At 40.6% G+C, this 22,276-nt stretch overlaps 1 protein-coding gene across 3 annotated transcripts in view; it reads right to left on the bottom strand.

The window, feature by feature from the left end:
- The window catches only part of Golm2 (golgi membrane protein 2), a 71,379-nt gene that overhangs the window by 11,642 nt on the left and 37,461 nt on the right, over window positions 1-22,276 (bottom strand). For all 3 annotated transcript variants that reach the window (XM_051144511.1, XM_051144509.1, XM_051144510.1), the window contains 4 exons: window positions 20,247-20,388; window positions 19,429-19,509; window positions 15,390-15,488; window positions 11,986-12,156 (listed from right to left, as the gene is read on the bottom strand). In XM_051144511.1, the coding sequence (XP_051000468.1) occupies window positions 11,986-12,156; window positions 15,390-15,488; window positions 19,429-19,509; window positions 20,247-20,388 (493 nt within the window). The remainder of the gene's footprint in view (window positions 1-11,985; window positions 12,157-15,389; window positions 15,489-19,428; window positions 19,510-20,246; window positions 20,389-22,276) is intronic.

Genomic DNA, 22,276 nt, shown 5'->3' with positions numbered 1-22,276 from the left:
ACACACACACACACACACAGAGGAAGGAAGGAAGAAGAGGAAGAAAAAAAATTAACAAAGACAACACAAACAAGACGTATCTATAAGGCTGTGAGGACTAATCTTTATTGTCAACTTAACTGCATTCAGTGTCCTGATGAGAATGTCTCTGGATGCATCTCAGAGTATTTCTAGAAAACGTGTAACTGAAGAGGAAGGCCCCACCCTATAGGCTGAAGGGAAAGCATGCTAGTACAGCATTCGTCCCTCTCCTCCTCCTGACTGTGGTCACACACCTGCCACACGCCTTCCCTACCATAACGGGCTCTGCCACACGCCTTCCCTACCATATTGGGCTCTGTCACCTTGAACTTGCAAGATGTCTTGGTCACAGCAATGAAAGTAACTAATATAAAATCCAAAAAGTACAAGGTAAAACTATGCTTTAAAACTAACTTTAAGCTGAGTGTGGTGAGTGTATAAATAGAAATGACAGTAAGTCATAGATCTGCAAACCCCAAGACAGCATTTAAAAAAAATTAGACTCTTTAAATAAAAAGGAACTTAATCACAAAAGCCAACTTTATGCTCCATAAAAAACATTACATTTAACACTTTTAACGTGACCAGAAATGTTGGTGAGAGTAATTTCAGTTAAGAATCATGAAAATAATTCTATAAAATCATTTTCCCAACTGGCAAGAAGTATCTTTACAAATTCTTGTAAAAAAGAATTTATTAAATGCATGAGCAAATAGTAGCACAAATCTAGCAAATGCGAACTACCAAGCACTCATAAGAGAGAGGCAGGTGGGTCTCTAGTCAAGGTGTAGCAATGGCTGAGAACATACCAAGGGCTAGGAGAGCTGTCACAGTTGATAAAGTGTTTGCTGTGTAGGAGTGAGAACCAGGGTTCAGGTTCCTAGCATGCACCTGACAGACAGAGAGGCACACAGGAAGCATAGAGGCATGCTGGCCAGTTAAACTACATGTGATTGATTTAGCCTCAGCAAATGTAGTAGACAGTGATATAGGCAGACACCTTATGCTAGTTCACGTCTGCACATGCATGCACATACATGTGCCAGTACACTCATGCATACACATGCAAACATGTATATACACAAACACATGCAAAAACAAAGCACAATGAAAAAACATTCCAGTTTCAAATAAGTAGGAAAAGGGTAAATATAAAGTATCAACTGAACTTAAAAAACAACTGTTTCATCAGAATCATAGACTATCAAGAGCCAAGAAAGTATGAATGGAGTCTTAGACATAAAGGTTAAAGATTATGATTAATATTTATAGAGTGTAAGAAATAGATTTCATTAAGTCAAGTAGTAGTAAATATTCTCAATTCAATAAATGAATTTTTAAAAACTCTTGCCTAGAACTTAATAACTGGGGCTCAGGATACAGAGGCCTCTGTAAGGTCTTAAGCTCAGCCCACACCACCTCAAAGAAAATGAAAAGAATAACTAAGTAAAAATTTTAGGAAGAAAACCCAGCCTTTTTAAACTTTAAGGATCAAATTCATACAAAACAGTTTTTAAATTCACAAATTCCAGATCACTAACTAGCTGACAGACAGGTGAGATGGCTCAGGGAGAAAGCAGTTTGTTCCACAGCTGGCAACCTGCACTCCATCCCCACAACACAGGAAAAGGTGGACAGAGAGAATCAACTCCACAAAGCTCTTCTCTGGACTCCAAGCACACTGTCCTTCAAAGTGTGTAAACAAACATATGTCTTCATACATAGAACATATAATTTAAAGGAACTGATTAATATAAAATTCTGGAGCTGGGCAGTGGTGGCGCACACCTTTAAACCCAGCACTCAGGAGGCAGAGGCAGGCAGACTGCTGTGAGTTTGAGGCCAGCCTGGTCTACAAAGTGAGTCCAGGACAGCCAAGATAGCATAGAGAAACCCCATCTCGAACCCTCCCCGGCCCCCCAAAAAATCTGGAGATGTGAAAATTATTCCTACTGGCTAGCTTTCACATTGCTGGAAGGGGCTATTTATGCATGCTACTGGAGGAGAAAAGTGAACGCTGTAAACTACCAAAAGGAGTGGACTGGCAACACAGCCCTGCTGGAGCAACAGTGTCATCAACATCGTGGGATGTTTCTGATTAGCTGTAAGGCCTGCTCCACAAAATGAAACCCATACTTGGCACTATTATTGGGGCCTCGGGACCAAGAACTTGTGTCTACAGAGATATAGACCCTATAGGAAAACCTACACCTATTATTCTCCTAAATAGACACAGTATTGAACCAACTCCCAGTGGTTTACATTATATCTATAGATTAAACCCATCTCTCAGCCCCCATTGGTGAAGCTTCAAATTATAGTAGCTTGAGATAAACACAGATACAATGGGTCAGGGCATAGAGAACAAGAGGCTGCAGAACGCATAACCCTCAATAGGAATTCTACATCAGAATTCCTCCTCCCAAAGCTCAGGGATCTTTGTGGGAGGTGGGGAAGAAAGAGTGTAAGAACAGAGGAGGTGGGTAAGTACAAGGAAGCAGTGTCTTGTGAACTCCATAGGGTGGCTGTTGACAGCATGCACAATCCCACCATGGAGAGTAGAGGGAGGCATCAAGTCCCACCCCTAGCGGAGGAAATACTGGCACCTGATAACTGCTGCGAAAGGGAGAAGTCAGTTTTCCTTTCCCTCCTTTCTTTTTTATTTGTTTTTGTTTTTTGAGACAGTGTTTCTCTCTGTAGTCCTGGCTGTCCTAGAACTCAGATTTGGAGACCAGGCTGGCTTGCTTCCTCCCTAGTGCTGGGATCAAAGGCATTTACCACTATGGCTTGGGAAATCAGCCCCCTTGTAAATATGCACACTTCAATGGGAGGGTGGGTGCATGCGCGCGCGCGCGCGCGCGCGCACACACACAGTCAACAGGGAAGACAAAATTGGGTGCTAGGAAATGAGATCAATCTGAAAAGAGTTGGGGCTGGGGTGAATATGATCAAAACACATTGTATTACATTCTCAAAAATATTGAAATTCTTTTTTTTAAAGATTTATTTATTTATTATGTATACAGTGCACATTACATCACATTATAGATGGTTATGAACTACCATGTGGTTGCTGGGAACTGAACTCAGGACCTCAGGAAAAGCAGTCGGTGCCTTTAACCACTGAGCCATCTCTCCAGCCCCTCTCTTATTCTCCCCCGCAAAATAGGGTTTTTCCATTACACAGAGCCCTGGCTGTCCTTGACTCTCTTTGTAGGTCAGGCTAGCCTGGAACTCAGAGATCCACCTGCCTTTGCCTCTTGAGTGCTGGGATTAAAGGCCTGCACCACCATGCCCAGCTTGAAATTCTTAATTAACATGAATAGGGTCTTACTGTATAGCCTTGGCTAGCCTAGAACTCACTTTGAAAACTATGCTGACCTCGAAATCACAGGGATCTGCCTGTCCCTGCCTCCTAAGTGCTTGGATTAAAGCAATTTGCCACCACCCTTGGCCAAAAAAAAAAAAAAAAATGTTTTAAGTGAGTTCATTTAATGTGTGAGTAATAGACCACAAGCACGATTCCATTCCTGGTTGTTCTTTACCAAATTGATACTGCCAGAGTTATCTAGGAAAAGGAACCTCAACTGAGAAAATGCCTTCATCAGATTGTTTGAAAGCTTAAAAAAAATTTTTTTTTAAATTAATGATTTACTTGGAAGGTTCCAAGCCCACTATGAGTAATGTCACTCCTTAGGAGCAAAATGGTCCTGGGGAGTATGAGCAACCAGGCTGAGCAAGCCAGAAGGACCAAGTCAGTAAGCAGCAGCCCTCCATGGCCTCTGCTCTAGCTCCTGCCTTGAATTCCTGTTCTGACTTCCCTCATGAAGGACTGTAAGCTGTTAGGTGAAACAGACCCTTCCCTACTCTAGTTAGTTTGGTAATCATGTTTCATAGGGTAACAGACATTTACTAAGAAGGGTGAAACAAATAAACATAGGTATAGAGAAGCACTGAATCTTACAAACTTAGAAGGGGAGAAAAAAGGGAAATTATCCAAGTATGGTGACATAAAGCTGTAATACAACGTGGCAATGACCCAGGAGGAGGTAGGCTAGGAGAGCCAGCAGCAGTTGGAGGGCATTCCAGCTAGTTCAGGAGCTCCATTCTAGCTAGTTCAGGAGCTCCAATCCAGCTAGTTCAGGAGCTCCAATCCAGATTGAGAAAGAGACTTTGCCTCAAAACAAAACAAACAAAAACCATTCTAGGCCAATGAGAAGACGCTCAGCAGATAAAGGAACTTACCATCACACCTGACAACGGAATCCTTGGCACCCACAAGGTACAAGAAGAGAACTGGCTTTGCTACGTCATCCTCTGACCCGCATACACAAACTGTAGCACACACATGCACATAGGTACACACACTAAATAAATATATATAAAAATATTTTCAAGGCTGGGTGTGGTGGCATGTGCCTTTAATCCCAGGATTTGGGAGGCAGAGGAGGGTGGATTTCTGTTGAGTTTGAGGTCAGCCTGGTCTACAAAATGAGTTCCAGCATAGCCAGGGTTACACACAGAGAAACCTTGTCTCAAAAGACAAAAAAAAAAAAAAAGATACTATTATTATTTCAAATGTTGCATATGGTGGCTCATCCTTGTAATTTCAACACTCATGAGGCTTGGGGCCTGATCTGTATTTTAGGTCAATTAGAGCTACACAGCAAGACTGTCTCCAACAACAAGGGGCTGAGATGGCTCAGTGGTTAAGAGCACTTGATACTCTCGCAGAGGACCTGGGTTCTGTTCCCAGCATCCACATCAGGCAACTCACAAATGCCTGTAAGTCCAGTTTTGGGGAATCTAACACCCTCCTATGGAGTCCATGGGCAGTTACATTATATGGTACATATACATTCATTCAGGCACAGAAAATAAACAAATGTTTAAAAAAAGAAAACCAGAAGACCAAAACAAACAGAAAAACCCAACAAAATAACCTCCCAGACAAGCAACAACAAAATGAAGAAGCAAACTTCTCCAAACAAAAAGAGAAAAGAATCTCTATTAAGAAAAGAAAGATTGTTGTAAGAGTGAAGACTGACATGCTTGGATACACACAACTAAAAGCCTTCTGCATCACATTTGCTAAGCAGCTAGACACAGAATTACTACTGACTCAATGTGCTAGCAATGAAGAATCTGAAAACTATCTGATTCACATAACATAAGCAGAATAAAATAGGGATAAATTAAATCAAGGTAGCACAAAATGGCACTTGATGGATGATGATAATCAGAACAGTCTGATCCTGACATTAAGGACAGACATACATATTGTGGAACATAATTCATAACCCAGAATCAAACTTATGCACTGGGGGCCAGCCGGGTTTTTGTAAGAATGTTACAATTATTCAATGAGAGTCTCCTCCCTTCCCTCCTGTGGTGCTAGGGCTTGAAATTATAGGAACAGTAAAAAAGCAGCACACAAAATCGAGAAAAAAATGTTGGGTGGTGCTCAGAAGGCAGGCGCAGGCACTACATAATGAGCTACAGCAGGACGGTCAGGACTACACAGAGAAAGCCTGTCTATAAGATATATACAACAACAACAAAACCAGAAACAAATCCAGTTTTAAAAGTGGGCAAAGGACTTGAATGGACATTTCTCCAAAGAGGATATACAAATAAAACAGTAAAAGGAGCTCAGTCTTTAGGGAAACAAATCAAAATCAAAAGAACTGAAGCCTAGGAAGTCAGTGCAAGGCCTGCTGCGCCTGATCCCCAGCACTGAAACGCAAACAAAGAGGATGAGATACCCCATCACACCCAGCAGGTTGGCAGCACATAGAGAAAAGAGGGGCGGGGCGAGGGTGGTGAAAGAGTAAATGCTGCTGGCAAGGGGGAGAAACTGTAACTTTTTTCTTTTTCTTTCTTTCTTTCTTTCTTTTTCTTTTTTTTTTTTTTTTTTTTTTTTTTTTTTTTTTTTTTGGTTTTTCGAGAAAGGGTCTCTCTGTGTAGCCTTGGCTGTCCTAGACTCACTTTGTAGACCAGGCTGGCCTCGAACTCACAGTGATCCACCTGCCTCTGCCTCCCAAGTGCTGGGATTAAAGGCGTGCGCCACCACCGCCCGGCCTTTTCTTTATTTTTTAAGACAGAGTCTCAATGTAGTCCAGGTGGCCTCAAGCTCACCATCGAAGCTGAGAATACAAATATGTCTGTTTTTAATGTGGTGCTGGCAATCAAAGACAGGACAGGGATTCTTGCATGCTAGGCTAGCATTCTACCAACTGAGCCATATCCTCTGCCCTGGAACTCTTCCATATTTCAGGGAGGAATGTACTAATAAAATGGTGCAGCTGTTATGGAAAGCAGCCTGGCAGGTCCTCAAAAAGCTAAACATAGAAATATTATGTGACTCAGCAATTCCACATCTAGGTACATATCCAAAAACCTGAAAGCAGGTGTCTAGCAAGAATCTTCACGGCAGCACTCCTTTTAATAGTCCAAAAGTAGAAACAAGTGTCCATCAATAGATGAATAAACAAAATGTATCCATAAAATGATTATTATCTAACTTATAAAGGAAAAAAAAAAACCCAGTGATACATGCTACACGCCTTTAATACCAGCCCTCGGGAGGCAAGGGCAGGTGGATCGCTGTGAATTTGAGGCCAGCCTGGTCTACAAAGTGAGTCCAGGACAGCCAAAGCTACACAGAGAAACCCTGTCTTGAAAAAAAAACAAAACAACCAAAAACAAACAAACAAAAACAGGAGAGAGAGAGAGAGGGGGGCGGGGGGGATGGATGGATGGATGCTAAGAAGCAAGGCACTAAAGGGCAGCTTCTCATTTGCTATGACCTTGAACCTCTGAGCTCCCTGCCTCTACCACTCAGGTGCGGGGCTCATCAAAGTATACCACCACATTTGGTTTAAGGCCACATAGTCTATGATTCTATGATTCTACTTATTGAAATATCTACAGTAACAGATTGGTGGTTGCTAGAGGCTCTTAGGAGAATAGGGAATGATGCTTTAATGGGCGCAGGGTTCTTCTGGCTACTCTTCCAGAGGATGAAGGCTCAATTCTCAGCACCCACATAGTAGCTTACAGCTGTCTGTGACTCTAGTCCTCAGGAGGCAGAGTCCTCTCCTGGTCACTGTGGGGACCTGCACACACAGTTGCAAATGCTTCACTCCCAACATGCACATACACATAAATTAAAAAAAAAAAAAAACAAACAAAAAAACCAAACAAATATAAAGACAATACATAAATAAAGACTTCTACCAGGAAAAGCACCAGAGTAGGATAAACATTTAAAAAGTCATTTATTAAAAGCTAATATCTGGGGCTAGAGAGATGGCTCAGTGGTTAAGAGCACTGGCTGCTCTTCCAAAGGACCTGGGTCCAATTCCCAGCACCAACATGGCAGCTCACAACTGTTTGTAACTCCAAGATCTGACACCCTCCCACTAACACACATAAATTAAACTTAAATAAAATACTTTTTAAAAAGCTACTATCTGAATTATTCTAAAAAATTCTACAAGTATGTAGAAACAATCTATAAAAACTTCAGGGTAAGCCAGGCATGGTGGCAAATACCTTTAATCCCAGCACTCGGGAGGCAGAGGCAGGTGGATTTCTGTCAGTTTGAGGGCAGCCTGGTCTACAAAGTGAGAGTCTAGGACAGCCAGGGCTGTTACACAAAGAAACCCGGTCTTGAAAAACCTTAAAAAAATAATAATACAAATAACATACCAAGAAATCATCAAAATAAAGTTCCTCATATAAAACAACATAGGCAGCCAGGCTGCTCTGCAGGCTACAGAGGAGGGTCACTTGAGCCCAGTGACCTGAACTCCCTCCTGTTCAGGTCAGCCTGGGCAATGTAGTGAGATCATGTCTCAAAATTAATAAAGAATATTAAAACAAAACAAAACAGGCCATCAGAAAGTAAGGCTGGAGACTAAACCCAAGGCCTTGTAGAGAAGTGTGCCACTACTGAGCTACACCTCCAAGACCACTAAAACATGCTGAAGGACTGTTTAATTCTAAATACCCTTTAAGAGACAGATCACAGGGTAACATATGACCTTAACTATCTGCAGGGACACTATAAAACTGCTCTAAAAGGGGGCTGGAGAGATGGCTCAGCGGTTAAGAGCACTGACTGCTCTTCCAGAGGTCCTGAGTTCAAGTCCCAGCAACCACATGGTGGTTCACAACCATCTATAATGTGATCTGATGCCCTCTTCTAGCCTGCAGGTGCATCTACAGACAGAGCAGTGTGTACATAATAAGAAATAAATAAACCTTTAATAAAACAAACAAACAAAACAAAAAAACTGCTCTAAAGAAGAATGTGATGATAGAAGCTGCAAAGCTAGCCAAGTGCTTGACTCAGTAATTTCATTCTTTGAAATATACTTGAATTCAAAGTAGGAGCAATAAATAATCTGGGAAAAACAGTCAATCATGACAACTAATATAAGAAAATATGAAATAATATAAGTAGTAAAAGGCATAATCAAATATGTATTACATATGTGTATGTATATATTTATATAAAATGTGTATGTGGACTGGGCAGATAGCTCAGTGGGTAAGTGTATGCTCAAGTGTGAAGAACTGAGCTCAAAGCCTGAGATCCCTGTAAAAGCCAGACACATAAGCCAAGCAACAGTATTCCTATAGGTACATGAGAGACAGAGAGAGAACAGTCCCATAAGTTCAAGAGCCAGCTAGCCTGGCAATCAGTGACAACAAACCAGCACCTGTCCCAAACAAGGTGAAAGGTAGAAGGCAGAGTGGAAAGTGAAGAACAACACCCTGAGTTGTCCTCTCAAGCACTGGGGCCCACATTCAGACACACAGAGAAAATGTATGTGTTTGTGTGTGTGCATGCACATGTGTATCTTAATGACCTGGATTCAATTCCCAGCACCCACATGGTGGCTCACAACTGCCGATAACTCCTGTTTTATGTATCTGACACACTCTTCTGGTCTCCACAGGCACCAGGTATATAAGTGGTATACAGACACACATGCAGGCAAAACATCATATATATATATATAAAATAAAAAATAAAATTAAAAGGTATATAGAAAGCTGGTGTAGTGGTACGTGCCTGTAATGCTCAGGAAGCTGAGATGGGAGTAGACTACAAGTTCTAGGTCATCCTAGACTCTGTAGCAAGACCCTGTTCCCACTACCCCATAAAAGGCATATAACAAATAATGTTAACTAAAGTGAATTTAAAAACAGTGTTTTGGGGGCTGGAGAGACATACAGTGGCTTAGAGAACTTGATACTCTTGCAGAGAACGAGGTTCAGCTCCCAGCACCCAGTGACTCTTAACTCCCTGGAACCCCAGCTCTAGGAGGCCCAACCCTGTCTCCTGGCCTCCAAGAGCACTGTGTGTAAATGGTACATATACATACATATAGGCAAAACACATACTTTTTCTTTTTTTTCCTGTTTTTGTTTTTTGAGACAGGGTTTTCCTGTTGTAGCCTTAGCTGTCCTGGATTCCCTTTGTAGACCAGACTGGCCTCAAACTCACAGAGGCCTCTGCCTCCCTGAGTGCTGGGATTACAGGCGTGAGTCACTGTGCCTGGCCACACACACACTTTTTTCTTTAAAAAAAAAAAAAAAAGTTATTTCAGTTCTTTATATACATTAATGATATATAAAAAATAAGCTCAGTAAGGATTTCCAAAATAAGTTATAGAAAGTTATTTCCCAGAATTACAGACATTCTTTAGTTACTGATTGACCTACATATATGTAAATACAAATCAATACTAACAAATAATACTGTAGAATCAATGTTGTAAGAGAATCTAGGTGACAAACTAAAAGCTTTATTATTACTATTATTATTGTTGTCCTTTTTAACATTTAGTGTTTGTGTGGTATGCATGTGCACAAATCTGTGCAAGGGTGATGTAGCTCATGCATGTGGAGGTCAGAGGACAGTTTGCAAAAGTCAGTTATCTTTTTTTTTTTTTTTTTCACTGTGCTGGTCCTGGGGATCAAACTCCGATCATCATGCTTGTCAGCAAGCACTTTTACTCACCGAGCCATCTTACCAGCTGTGTATTAATGTTTTTTTCTGTTTGGGAGAACTGCATGTCTCACAAGCTCAACATGCACCAAGGATGACCTTGAACTCCTACTCCTGCTTCTACCTCCCCTTAAAGGCTGAGGTTACAGGTACGCACTGTCATCCCTGGTTTATGTGGGCTGGAAATAAAATCCAGGGCTTCACACATGATTGGCAAACACTCTGTCAGCTGAGATGCACTTCAGGATCTGCTCCCCCCTCCCTTGCTCCCCCCCCCCCCTTTTCACTATGCAGGCCAGGCTGGCCTTGAACTCATTAACTTTGGTTGGCTTAAAATTTGTGATCCTCAGGCTACACAGAGAAATCCTGTCTCAAAAAACAAACAAACAAAAAAATTGTGATTCTTTGTCTCACCCTTTGAAGTGCCTAGGAGTATAGGTGTTAGCCACCAGGACCAAGTCATTTAACCCTCTTGTTTAATGCTGCCCTCTGTCCTTGCTGCTTCAGTCTGTGATGGTTACTACTGTCAACTTGGTAAGATCTAGACTTATTGCAGAGACAAGCCTCTGGCACATCTGTGGAGGATCATCCAGATGAGACAAAGCTGCAAGATCTACTCTAACTGTGTGTGGTGTCACCCATGGGCTGGGATCCCAGATGGAACAAGGAGGAGAACATGAGCTGGGCAGCATCTCTGTGTCTTGTCTGAGGATAAGGATGTACTGTGCTCAGCTGCCTCAAGCTCCTGTGGACACGCCTTCCCCACCCTGATGTGCTATAGTAAACTTTGGGCCAAAATAAACACACCGTTCCTTAAACTGCTTCCCTCAGGTGCTTCACAGCAGTCAAGAAGTAGCTAACACAAGGGCCAATTCCACAGTGGGACTTCAAGAAAATATTTTTTTTCCTACATATTTAAGATATTAGCTACATTCTTACAAATAAAATATTTATGTAGCATTTTAATCATGATACACAAATAGGCTTTAAGATACCATGGAAGGGAAGCCAATTAATATCCAAACTATATGTTTATATATACACACATATAAGTAACTGTTAGAAAACAAGAGAAATATTTGAATGAATTAAATATGTTGCCCAGTTCTCAACCTGTAAGAAACCTATGTGCAAACAATGCTATGGTTTGGGGACAGCTGCTGCCACAATTGGAGCTGTTGAACACTCTGTCCACTCAGAACTGAAGGGAAGAAGAAGCCATGAAAAGAAAGCAAATGTGCAGCAGTTTAAGGAGCTGATGTAACGAACAGCTCCTCCAGTAAACTCTCTCCGCTATAGTGGGTTTCCTTATAGGTACCAAGAATGTGCTAACTGGAGTTACACAGATTCACAGAAGTGTTAACTTACCACAATCAGTTCCTCTGAAGTAACTAAGCAACGGATTTCATTCCACAGTGCCATGAGTGTGTTCACACCTACACGAGGCACAGACAACTGGAAGGGATGGACTACAGCAGCCTCATCGGGTGCCTGTTCTCTCTGAATATTCCACTTTTTAAAGCTATTTTCTGCACTCCTAATCAAAGTTTCCAGTCATTAGACTCACAGACTGTATCTTTTCTCATTTCTCTAAAAAAATTTCAGTGCACAAGAATACGCGTTTTTTGTTTTTGTTTTTGTTTTTGTTTTGAGACAGGGTTTCTCCGTGTTAGCCTTGGCTGTCCTGGAGAATAAGCATTTTTTAAAAAATTAACTCACTTTAAGTTTATTAACAGTGACCATGATAAACCTTTTATGGTTTCTTTAGACTAATTTCTATCCATTTAAAACCTATTTTTCTTTTAAATTTTAACAGAATCATACTTTCTCTTTACGAATTTGTTAAGAGCATAACAATGAGACTACAATCCAGTCCTGCAAAGACAGACATGATAGTTAATGAACTCCTGTTAGCATAGTATTCATCAGGAGATTCTTACTTTGCTTCAGCTTGTGGAAATCATTGACTCGGTCCCTCGTGGCCTGCTTTAGTGTGTCTGTTTGAATTCTGGGCTCCCGCTCCAGGTTTGAAACTGGAATTAAGTGCTGAAGAGGATTTGAAGGGTTCTGTTTTGAAGTGCCGGGATTTTCATTCTGATTTAGATGCAAACCTGTGGTATAAAACATCAAATTAAAACAATGTGATTCTTTTCTTTTTTCTTCCCTGAGACAGGGTTTTTCTATGTAGCCCTGGCTGTTCTGAAACTCACTCTATAGACCAAGCTCTTCTTGAACTCAGAGATCCACCTGCCTCTGCCTCCTGAGTTCTGGGATTAAAGGTTTGAGTCACCATCTACCAGCTAAGAACACACATATACACAAATACACACACACACCCCTACCTAGGACTGAATTCAGAGCTAAGCAAGCATTCCACTACTGAGCTAAATCCCAAACCCAAGAATGTAACTCTTATTTTTTTATTAATTAAGTTATTTATTTACTTTACATCCTGATTGAGGAATGTAATTTTTTTTAATTAATTAATTTTTTTATGTGTATGAGTACACTGTTTTCATGTACACCAGAAGAGGGCATCAGATCCCAGTATAGATGGTTGTGAGCCACCAGGTGGTTGCTGGGAATTGAACTCAGGACCTCTGGAAGAACAGTCAGTGCTCCTCTGAGCCATCTCTCCAGCCCCGAGGAATGTAGTTCTTAATGAATTTCATATAATCTATTTTAGACAAGCAAAAAGCCATGGCCATTTGACAATGGGAGGTCACAGAGCTGGTTGGTTAAAAAGAAGCTTTACCAAATGCCACTTGCTCTGTAGTTAAGTATCTCTACCACTGACTGTAATTTCTCATCAATGTCTTGGTTTTTATTTTATTTTTATCCAGCATTGAGAATAGAAACTATGGTTTCATACAAGCTAGGGAATTGCTGTATTACTGAGTTGCATTCCCAGCCCACTAGACTCTTAATGGCTAATAGTTTTGAAATCAGGAAATTCTTCAGACAGCAATCTCTACTTCTTTTGTGTGTGTGCACACGTGTGCATGCTTGTACAAGTGCGTGTGGAAGCCACAGGTCACCTGTAGGTGTTACTCCTCAGGAGTGTCTACTTTGTTTCTGACACAATGACTTTTACTGTCTTTCATGGCTTTCTGATTAGACTAGGTTGGCTAACCAGTAAGCTTCAGGGAGAGAACTGTCTCTACCTCCTGGTGCAAGTACAGGTTGTCAAGCCCAGCATTTCACTGGGGTGCTGAGGGTCACACTTAGCCTGAATGCTTGTGTGGCAAGCATTTCACAGATGAGCTAACTCGCTAGTCCTAGCTTCTTTATTCTTTTCTATCATCTCCCCAAAGTGGCTCCTTTCAATCACACTATTTCCATGTTAGAAGATATTATTGGTGTTCAGTGGAAAACAAACACATTCCTAAGTAAAGGGTGTATAGTAAGTATACTAATATACAGAAAGCTTCTATGAGATACTATACATTTTGAAGAAGGTGAATTTATTCCAGCCTACCAGAAATAAAGGGAATATAGCTTAAACTGATAAAACAAATAATTCTTGTGATCTTAATTAAAAGACTAAACTTTTATTAAATGAAAAGTTTATTTGGATTTCTTTGTTAAATTGAAACAGGTTCATGTTAGCCCAAGCTGTCCTCTAACTAGCTATGTAGTGGATCACAGTGGTTGAGTAAGAATGGTCCCACAGCTCCTTTATTTGAATGCTAGTCACCAAGGAGTGCAACTGTTTGAAAGGAATAAAAGATTAGAAGGATTAGGAGGTGTGGCTTTGTTGAAGGAATTGTGTCACTGGGTTAAGCTTTGAGGTTTCAAAAGCCCACATCAGGCCCAGGGTCTCTCCTGCTGCCTGTGGATCAGAATGTAAGACCCCAGCCCCCTGACTTCCTGCATGCTCCCATGATTCCTCCCATAATGCTTATAGACCAAGCCTCTAAAATTTTAAACAAAGCCCCAATAAAATGCCTTTTATTTTTATTTTTTTTAATTTTAAAATAACCCTTGCCTTGGTCATGGTGTCTCTTCACAGCAACCAAACAGTGACTAACAATGATGATCTTGAGTTTCTGGTCCTTTTACCTCTACTTCCCAAGTGCTGAGATTACAGGCATGCCCAACCTCTACGGTGGTGCTCATAGATTTGAATGCTTGGTCATTTGGGAGTGGAACTACATGACAGGGATTAGTAGGTGTGGCCTTGTTGTTGGAAGAACTGTATCACTGTGGAGTGGCCTTAGTTAGAAGTTTCAGAAGCATAAGCAAGACCCAGTTACTCTCTAGCACCATGTCTGCCTGCATGCCACCATGTTCCCGCCATGATTATAATGGAATAAGCCTCTGGAACTGTAAGCCAGCCCCAATTAAATGCTCTCTTTTAAAAGAGCTACTGTGCTCACAGTGCCTTTTCACAGCAACAGAACACTAAGACAACCACACTACTCAACATTTCTTGTTTGATTGTTGAGACAGTCTCAGTACACAAAGCTCAAGCTGGCCTTGCATTTGAGATAATCCTCTGCTCTAGTCTCTTGAGTTCTAGAATTACAGATATGAGCCATTACGTTTATTTTATTTTATTTACTTATTTATTTGGGTTTTTTTTTTTTTAGACCGGGTTTCTCTGTGTAGTCTTGGCGGTCCTGGACTCCCTTTGTAGACCAGGCTGCCCTCGAACTCACAGCGATCCGCCTGCCTCTGCCTCCCGAGTGCTGGGATTGAAGGCGTGCGCCACCATGCCCGGCTTATGCTTATTTTTAAAACAACTTTTAAATTTAATTTTTAACACATTTATTTATTTATTGGCATGTGTGCATGAGCGCGCACGCTTGTGAACACATGTGTATGCATGTGCATACAAATGCTAGCATGCATGTGTACAGATCAAAGAACCTAAAACTTTGGGAGTTGACTCTTTCCTTCTACCATGTGAATCCAGGGACCAGACTCAGGTTGCCAAGCTTGGCGCCAAGTGAACCACCTAGCCAGCTTTTGTCTCACATGGCCCAGGGTGGTCTTGGGCCACCAGAGCATGATTTTTAACTTCTGATCATCCTAGCTCTATCTCTGGTATATTGGTATTACATGTATATACCAGCATAGACAGTTTTATGTGGTGGTGGAGATGGAACCCAGGGCTTTGTACGTAGGCAAGCACTCTGCCAACTGGAACACATTCCTAGATATAAAAGTACAGTTTTCAGTGACTATTTCTAAATCATGAGGTTTTGCCAACCATTTAAAAATATTAATCTCAAGAACAAATGCTACTTCACCATGCTGCTAAAGGGCATGTCCTCCTTATTCTATAGTGAGCTCAACAGTAAGTTGGTTCTCAAATAGAATGCTGAGTGAGACTTTATACCTGGAGCCATGTTTGGTAAGAGAAGCTGTCCAATTGGAAGATGGGAGATTGTCTGATGACTTTCATGTGGAGAATCTAACACAGGAGGCTTCTTTAAAGCTAAGAACAAAAAACAAAAAAATCTCACGTTATTCACATTAAAAATACTGTGATTTATAAAAGCCAAACACCATGAATCAATTTACACAGCAGTACTCCTGTCTATGCTTCTAACTTTGCAATCCTTATTCTTGGCATATTAACAAACTTTTGTATGATTATTAATTGTCACACTGTACTATCTATTCTGTCTTGCCGATTACCATATTCTAGCAGTTCCTGGCATATAATAGTCACTAAGCAAATATTTTATGAATAAATAAGTTAATCTCTTCATATATGATGGTGTACAACCATAAGATCTCTTTATATAAATAATTACAAGATTAAATAATTAAAAATTAGCACTTGCTGTTTAGGTAAACCATTAAGAGCAACCCTCAGTTGCTCAAAAAAAATTTTATTACATTTGTATTTACTTATTTTGTGTAGATGAGTGTGTTGGGAACAGGGGAGCCAGGATATCACAAAGTGAGTCATGAGGATTGAGTGCAGAACATCATGTTTGTTGGCCGGTGCCTTTACCCACTGAGCCATCCTGGTGAATCCTCAACTTAACAAAACAAAACATGAGTTTTATTTTGTTTATATTTTTTTATTTATTATATTTGTTTACTTATATAAGACAGAGTCTCACACTTTAGGTAGGTGTGGGATTCAGCATTCAGCCCAGACTGGCTTCAAACACGCAGCTATAACTATTGCCTCATGCTGAGATTACAGGCATGAGCCGCCATGCTTACTTGGCTCTGGAACTTTTTCTCTCTCTGTGTGTGTGTGTGTGTGTGTGTGTGTGTGCGCGCGCGCGCGCACGCGCGCGCGCGCCCATGTGTATGCACTTGAGTGTCTGTACTTTTAACCACTGAACCATCTCTCCAGGCCCTGGAAATTTTTATTTTTATTTTTGGTTTTGGTTTTTCGAGGCAGGGTCTCTCTGTGTAGCCTTGGCTGTCCTGGACTCACTTTTAAGACCAGGCTGGCCTCAAACTCACAGAGATCCACCTGCCTCTGCCTCCCGAGTGCTGGGATTAAAGGCATGTACCACTGCGCCCAGCTCTGGAAAATTTATTTTTAAAATGCAAAATGTTATCTGTGCAAAGAGCTTTTCAAATAAGATGGTACTAAGAGTTAGACATGTCTTCTCTTAAGAAATAAAGGTTGAGGACATTTTGCCCGGTGGCTGGTTTGCCACATTTGAAGTCCACTCCATAAGGAAGTTCTTTGATGCTCATCATCATCTCTGAGGCAGGCTGGGTGATGCCAGGAATTAACCTGTCTTATTGTCAAAGGATCCTTAAAAAAATAAAAACATCTTTAAATGCCATATTCTGTAGGTCTCTGAGGTTTTTGAAGACCTTATCTAACTATTTTACCTTATCTATGTATAAAATCATATCTATCTGTTAAACCTAGGGTGTATATCCTAGTGGTGAAACTAGAAGAGTAATTGACATGACCATGAGTTGATCAACTAACAATTAATTTGTTTTGCTTAATTATTCTAAACAGCCTGCAATAGCACCTTCAAAGTATTGGAAGTAATTCTGCCTAAAAATGGGCAAACTTGGATGCAGGCAGAGTTGACGACCAAACTCTACCAAGACAGGGTAAGAAAGTCCTCAATGGTTCCTGCTTCACAAATATGTCTGCCAGATATAATGAGCCAGAAGGTTGAAGATGATGCTCCAACATTATAGAGAGTTTTGGGTGACTGCTCAGGCAGCAAACTATTTCTGTCATTTTTTTCATTTTGGAAGCTGCTAACTTGAACTTCCTGTTTACTCAGATAAATAATTTTATTCCTTCCCAAGTCTCTGATAGGGTTGAAGACCAGATAGTTCAGTTTACAAGTAAGCTTAGTTGTTTCAGGGTTAACATGTTTCTAGGTCTAGATGAAAGTTTTTAGGTTGATAGAGATGAGATATGATATATATTAATTTACATTCAGAATTATAGACTCACCAAAATAGGAAAGATGCTTTCTCCAAGGCTGCCAAATACAAATAGGCAAAATACTATGAATGTAACATTTATATAACTGTTGATTATTTCATGGTCCTTCTTGCTGAATGTAGTTTCTTGTATATATGTGTAATAATATAAATGTATATATAAAAGTAAAAAAAAAAAAAAAAAATTGAAAAGAAAAGAAAGAAAGGCCGAAGCCAGAGATCCACCTGCCTCTGCCTCCCGAGTGCTGGGATTACAGGCATGAGCCACCATGCCTAGCTTGAATACATCATTTCCTATTTAGGCCATTAACTACACATAAATCACATACAGTCTCTCTTTGCCTGGTTCTAGAACACAGTAGACTAATATGAATATGGTGGTATCATGACAGAGCCACTGCTCACCTGTTCAAAAAGAGCTTCCCTCTGGGCTAGATTAGGAAAGCCGGATGTGGTGGCACACACTTTTAATCCCAGCACTCAGGGAGGCAGAGGCAGATTGATCTCTGTGAGTTCTAGGCCAGCCTGGTCTACAGATTGAGTTCCAGGACAGCCAGGGCTACACAGAGAAACTCTGTCTTGAAAAAAAAAAAAAAAAAGAAAAAAAGAAAGAAAGAAAGAAAGAAAGCAACCCCAAAAACAAAACAAAAAGAACCTCGCAACCTATACCAAGCTTTAAGATGAATAATAAAGAAGCATTTGTCAGGGGCTGGAGAGATGGCTCAGAGGTTAAGGGCACTGACTGCTCTTCCAGAGGTCCTGAGTTCAATTCCCAGCAACTACATGGTGGCTCACAACCATCTATAATGAGATCTGGTGCCCTCTGGTATACAAAATAAATAAATAAATAAATAAATCTTTTTTAAAAAAGCATTTGTCATTTTAGGCTGCTGTCTATTAAGAGACAGTCTATCTTTTTTTTTTCTTTCTTTCTTTCTTTGGTTTTTTGAGACAGAGTTTCTTTGTGTAGCCTTGTCTGTCTGGACTCACTTTGTAGACCAGGCTGGCCTCGAACTCACAGCGATCCACCTGCTCCTGCCTCCCTGAGTGTTGGGATTAAAGGCATGCATCACCACATTTGGCTTTCCTAGTCTATCCTAAATAGCACATATTACTTGGGTCATTTTTACAGTTTACTCAAATGATTTTATGTCAATTATTATTACGAGCCTGGTCTACAAAGTGGTCCCAGGACAGGCAAGGCTACAACAGAGAAACCCTGTCTTGAAAAGCCAAACAAGCAAATAAATAAATAAGTAAATAAATGAAGATTTTATCTTATGGGTCACAAGGGGAGGGACTGTAAAAATAAGGCTGAGAACTACCAGTTTAGACAGGTAAAACAAGGCTGGATTAAATAAACAAACCCTTATAAGACTCCCAGAGAAGCTTAGAAGTGACATAACAGCAGAGTAGCAAAGTACTTTGATCTATATGCCTACCTCTCTCTCTCAACTAATTGTATACTTAACAGAAACTTTATAAAAATGACATTAAAAAAGAAATCTAGGCAATTGGTCAGAGAGATGATCCAATGGGTTAAGGCAACTGCCACCAAGCCTAACAACCTGAGTTTGATCCGTCTCCCACAGGCTGTCCTCCACATGCCATGGCATGCACTTAACCCTCTCACCACATATAAAATAAATAAATGCAATAAAAGTTTTGTTTTAAATTCTGGCAATTAATAGGCAGCATCTACCACACATATATGTGTAGGTTTTCTACATTTTACAAAAACAAAAATAAAAACAAAACAATACAACAAACAAACAAACTGAGACAGAATATGGTGGTACATGCCTGTAACTCCATCACTCAGGAAGCTGAGGCAGGAAAAGTTCAAGACTAGCCTGTACTTCAGAAAGTTCAAGGCCAGCCTAGGCTACATAGTTGTAGCCTGTCTCAAAACAACAATATAAAAGGGAATGGGGCCACATAAAAACAGATAATCACTTTAGCTCAGTTTTCCTGTAACTTTCACTCACCAGCAGGAAGATCATCTACTTTTGCTAGGTCATTCTCTTCGACTCCAGGCATCCCAGCATCACCAACTCGTTTGACTTGTTCTGCCCAAGTAACAAAATAAGATTATGTTTATGTTTATATAAATTAAAAATGTTTGGAGCCGGGCGTGGTGGCGCACGCCTTTAATCCCAGCACTCGAGAGGCAGAGGCAGGCAGATCGCTTTGAGTTTGAGGCCAGCCTGGTCTATAAATTAGTCCAGGTCAGCCAAGGCTACACAGAGAAACCTTGTCTCGAAAAACCATTAAAAAAAAAAGTTTGGAAGGAAAGTAAAAATCAGTTTCTAAAGCCACAGATTACAAGTGAACACCTGGTTTGGATCTTAGTTTTATTTTGTTCTTTTTAGTTTCTAAATAAAACATACTTTCTTCAGCATGTGTATGCATGCATGTACACACATGTACCAGTCAGGGGAGTCAGCTCTTTTCTTCCACTGCTGAGGCAGGGTCTCTATTGTGTGCGCTACACACACACCAACGTAGCTGGCCTGATCATTTCACTCCAGAAAGTCTGTTTCCGTTGCCTACCTCATCACAGGAGTTCTAGCGTTGCAGATGTGTGCTACTACACACAACTTTTTAAGGTAGATGTGAGGCTGTCATGCTTGTACAGCTGGTGCCTTTACCATCTGAACCAACTCCCTAGCTCTGATATAGTTTTAAGTACTATACCTTACTTTTCTCTTAAATCACCTCAGAACTAATATTAGTTTGTAATGACTGAACATATTTCACAACAGGAAGAAATGGTCAATATCCGTGAACACAAACAATAAATTACCTTTCTCGTGTGCAATCTGCTTGCTCGAGGGCTCCTCGTTCTTGTTTGCATCACTTTCAGCCACATTTGGAATATTTTTAGGTGCTACATGATCATTTATACCCAATTCTTTTCCATCATTTGATTGAATCTTGTGGGTCTCCTGTTGTTGGATAAAGATTTGGTAATAAATATTTTTCAGCTTTGAATTATTAAGCCACTGATAAAACAATGTGTGCGTGTGTGCGTGTGCACGCGTGCACAAGCTCACAGTGCCAGACATACGGAGGTCAGAGGATAACTTGTAGAAGTCATTTCTTTCCTTCGACCATGGGGGAGTGGGACTGAAAGTCAGGTCACCAGGATTGACAAGTGACCTTACCCACTGAGCAAGCTAAGGGCTACAAAACATATTTAAAAACAAACAAACCAGTTAACAAAGAATGGATAACTTTTAAAAAGTCTGCTTCCCTGCACCCCTTTCTTCTTTTGAGACACAGGTCATAGTTTATGCTGCCTAGAACTTCCTAGATAAGATAGACCAGGCTAGCCTCAAACTTATGGTGATCTTCCTGCCTCTGCCTCCAAAGTGCTGGGATTATACATAGGCATAAGACACCATGTAGAGTCTTAAATATAAGATGACTTTCTTAAAACAAAAACAATGTTTTTTGTGATTTAGTGAGGGGACTCCCTGTTATTTTAAGGAAGTTTTTTATTATGGAATAATTTTTATCTATCTATCTATCTATCTATCTATCTATCTATCTATCTATCTATCTTTTCAAGACAGAATTCCTGTGTTTAGTCCTGGCTATCCTGGAACTTGCTCCGGCATGGGACACTCTGGACCAGGCTGACATTGAATTCAAGAGTTCCACCTGCCTCTGCCTCCTGACTGGTGGGATTAAAGGCATGCATTACTACTCCAGCATAAAATAATTTTAGATTTATAGAAAATTAAGTGTTGCCCACCCAGTTTCTCCTAACATTAAAAATTGTCATCACAACAATATACTTGTGAAACAAAGACAACAGCATTCCTGGACTAGGGTCTGGCTTAGTTGGAGGATCACTTTCCTACCATGTATAAAGCCCTGGGCTGGGTCCCCAGAAGCGCGTAAGTGGAACAGGATGGCATATATCTCTAATACCAGCACACAGGCACGGAAATCCAAAGTTCAAGGTCACCCTTGGCTACACTGGGAATTTAAAGCCAGTCTAAGCTACACAAGACCCTGGCTGAAAAGAAAAAAGGAAGGAAGGGAAGAAGGAAGGGAGGAAGGAGATAAAATTATTATTACTAACTAAACTTCAGACTTCATGCAGATGTTTTTGGGTTTTTTTGTTGTTTGTTTTGTTTTGGTTTTGGTTTTTCGAGGCAGGGTCTCTCTGTGTAGCCTTGGCTGTCCTGGACTCGCTTTGTAGACCAGGCTGGCCTCGAACTCACAGCAATCCACCAGCCTCTGCCTCCTGAGTACTGGGATTAAAGGTGTGCGCCACCACGCCCGGCCTATGCAGATGTTTTTAAATCAGTTTTTTCACCATGTCTTTTTCTATTCCAAGATCTAATTCAGTATACTATAAAGTGTTTTAGTCTCCAAGTCACCTTATTCTTCTCTGGTCTATATAGTATTTCTGTCTTGTATCACAAAAAAAATTAAAATTAAAAAATACAAATTTTATTTATGGATACTAGATTATGACTTTTTAATATTATCTCCATGTCATGAAATAATATTAAGTTTTCACTCATAGTTGCTTTTGTCATCTCCTTTTGTCAACGTAACATGTAAAATAAGTAAGAAGAGCTTGCGGTGCCCCAGCACGCCTTTCTCCTCCCTTTCCCGTTCTGCTATTCTTCTCTAAACTTCTCGGCTCAGTACTAAGCCCTAACTGCACCCAGAACCTCCATCATGGCTGACCTCTCAAGCCTGTCTTCTCCCATAGCCCATTCTTACTCCCTGCAAAGTAGAGACAGATAAACAGCAACTGAAAGATACAACACCCTCAGTATGCTGCTGTAAAACTGAGGAAAATCTAAGGACAAA

This window comes from Acomys russatus, chromosome 4, assembly GCF_903995435.1.
Source record: "Acomys russatus chromosome 4, mAcoRus1.1, whole genome shotgun sequence".
Lineage (NCBI taxonomy): Eukaryota > Metazoa > Chordata > Mammalia > Rodentia > Muridae > Acomys > Acomys russatus.
This window is presented reverse-complemented; position numbering and strand designations above follow the sequence as displayed.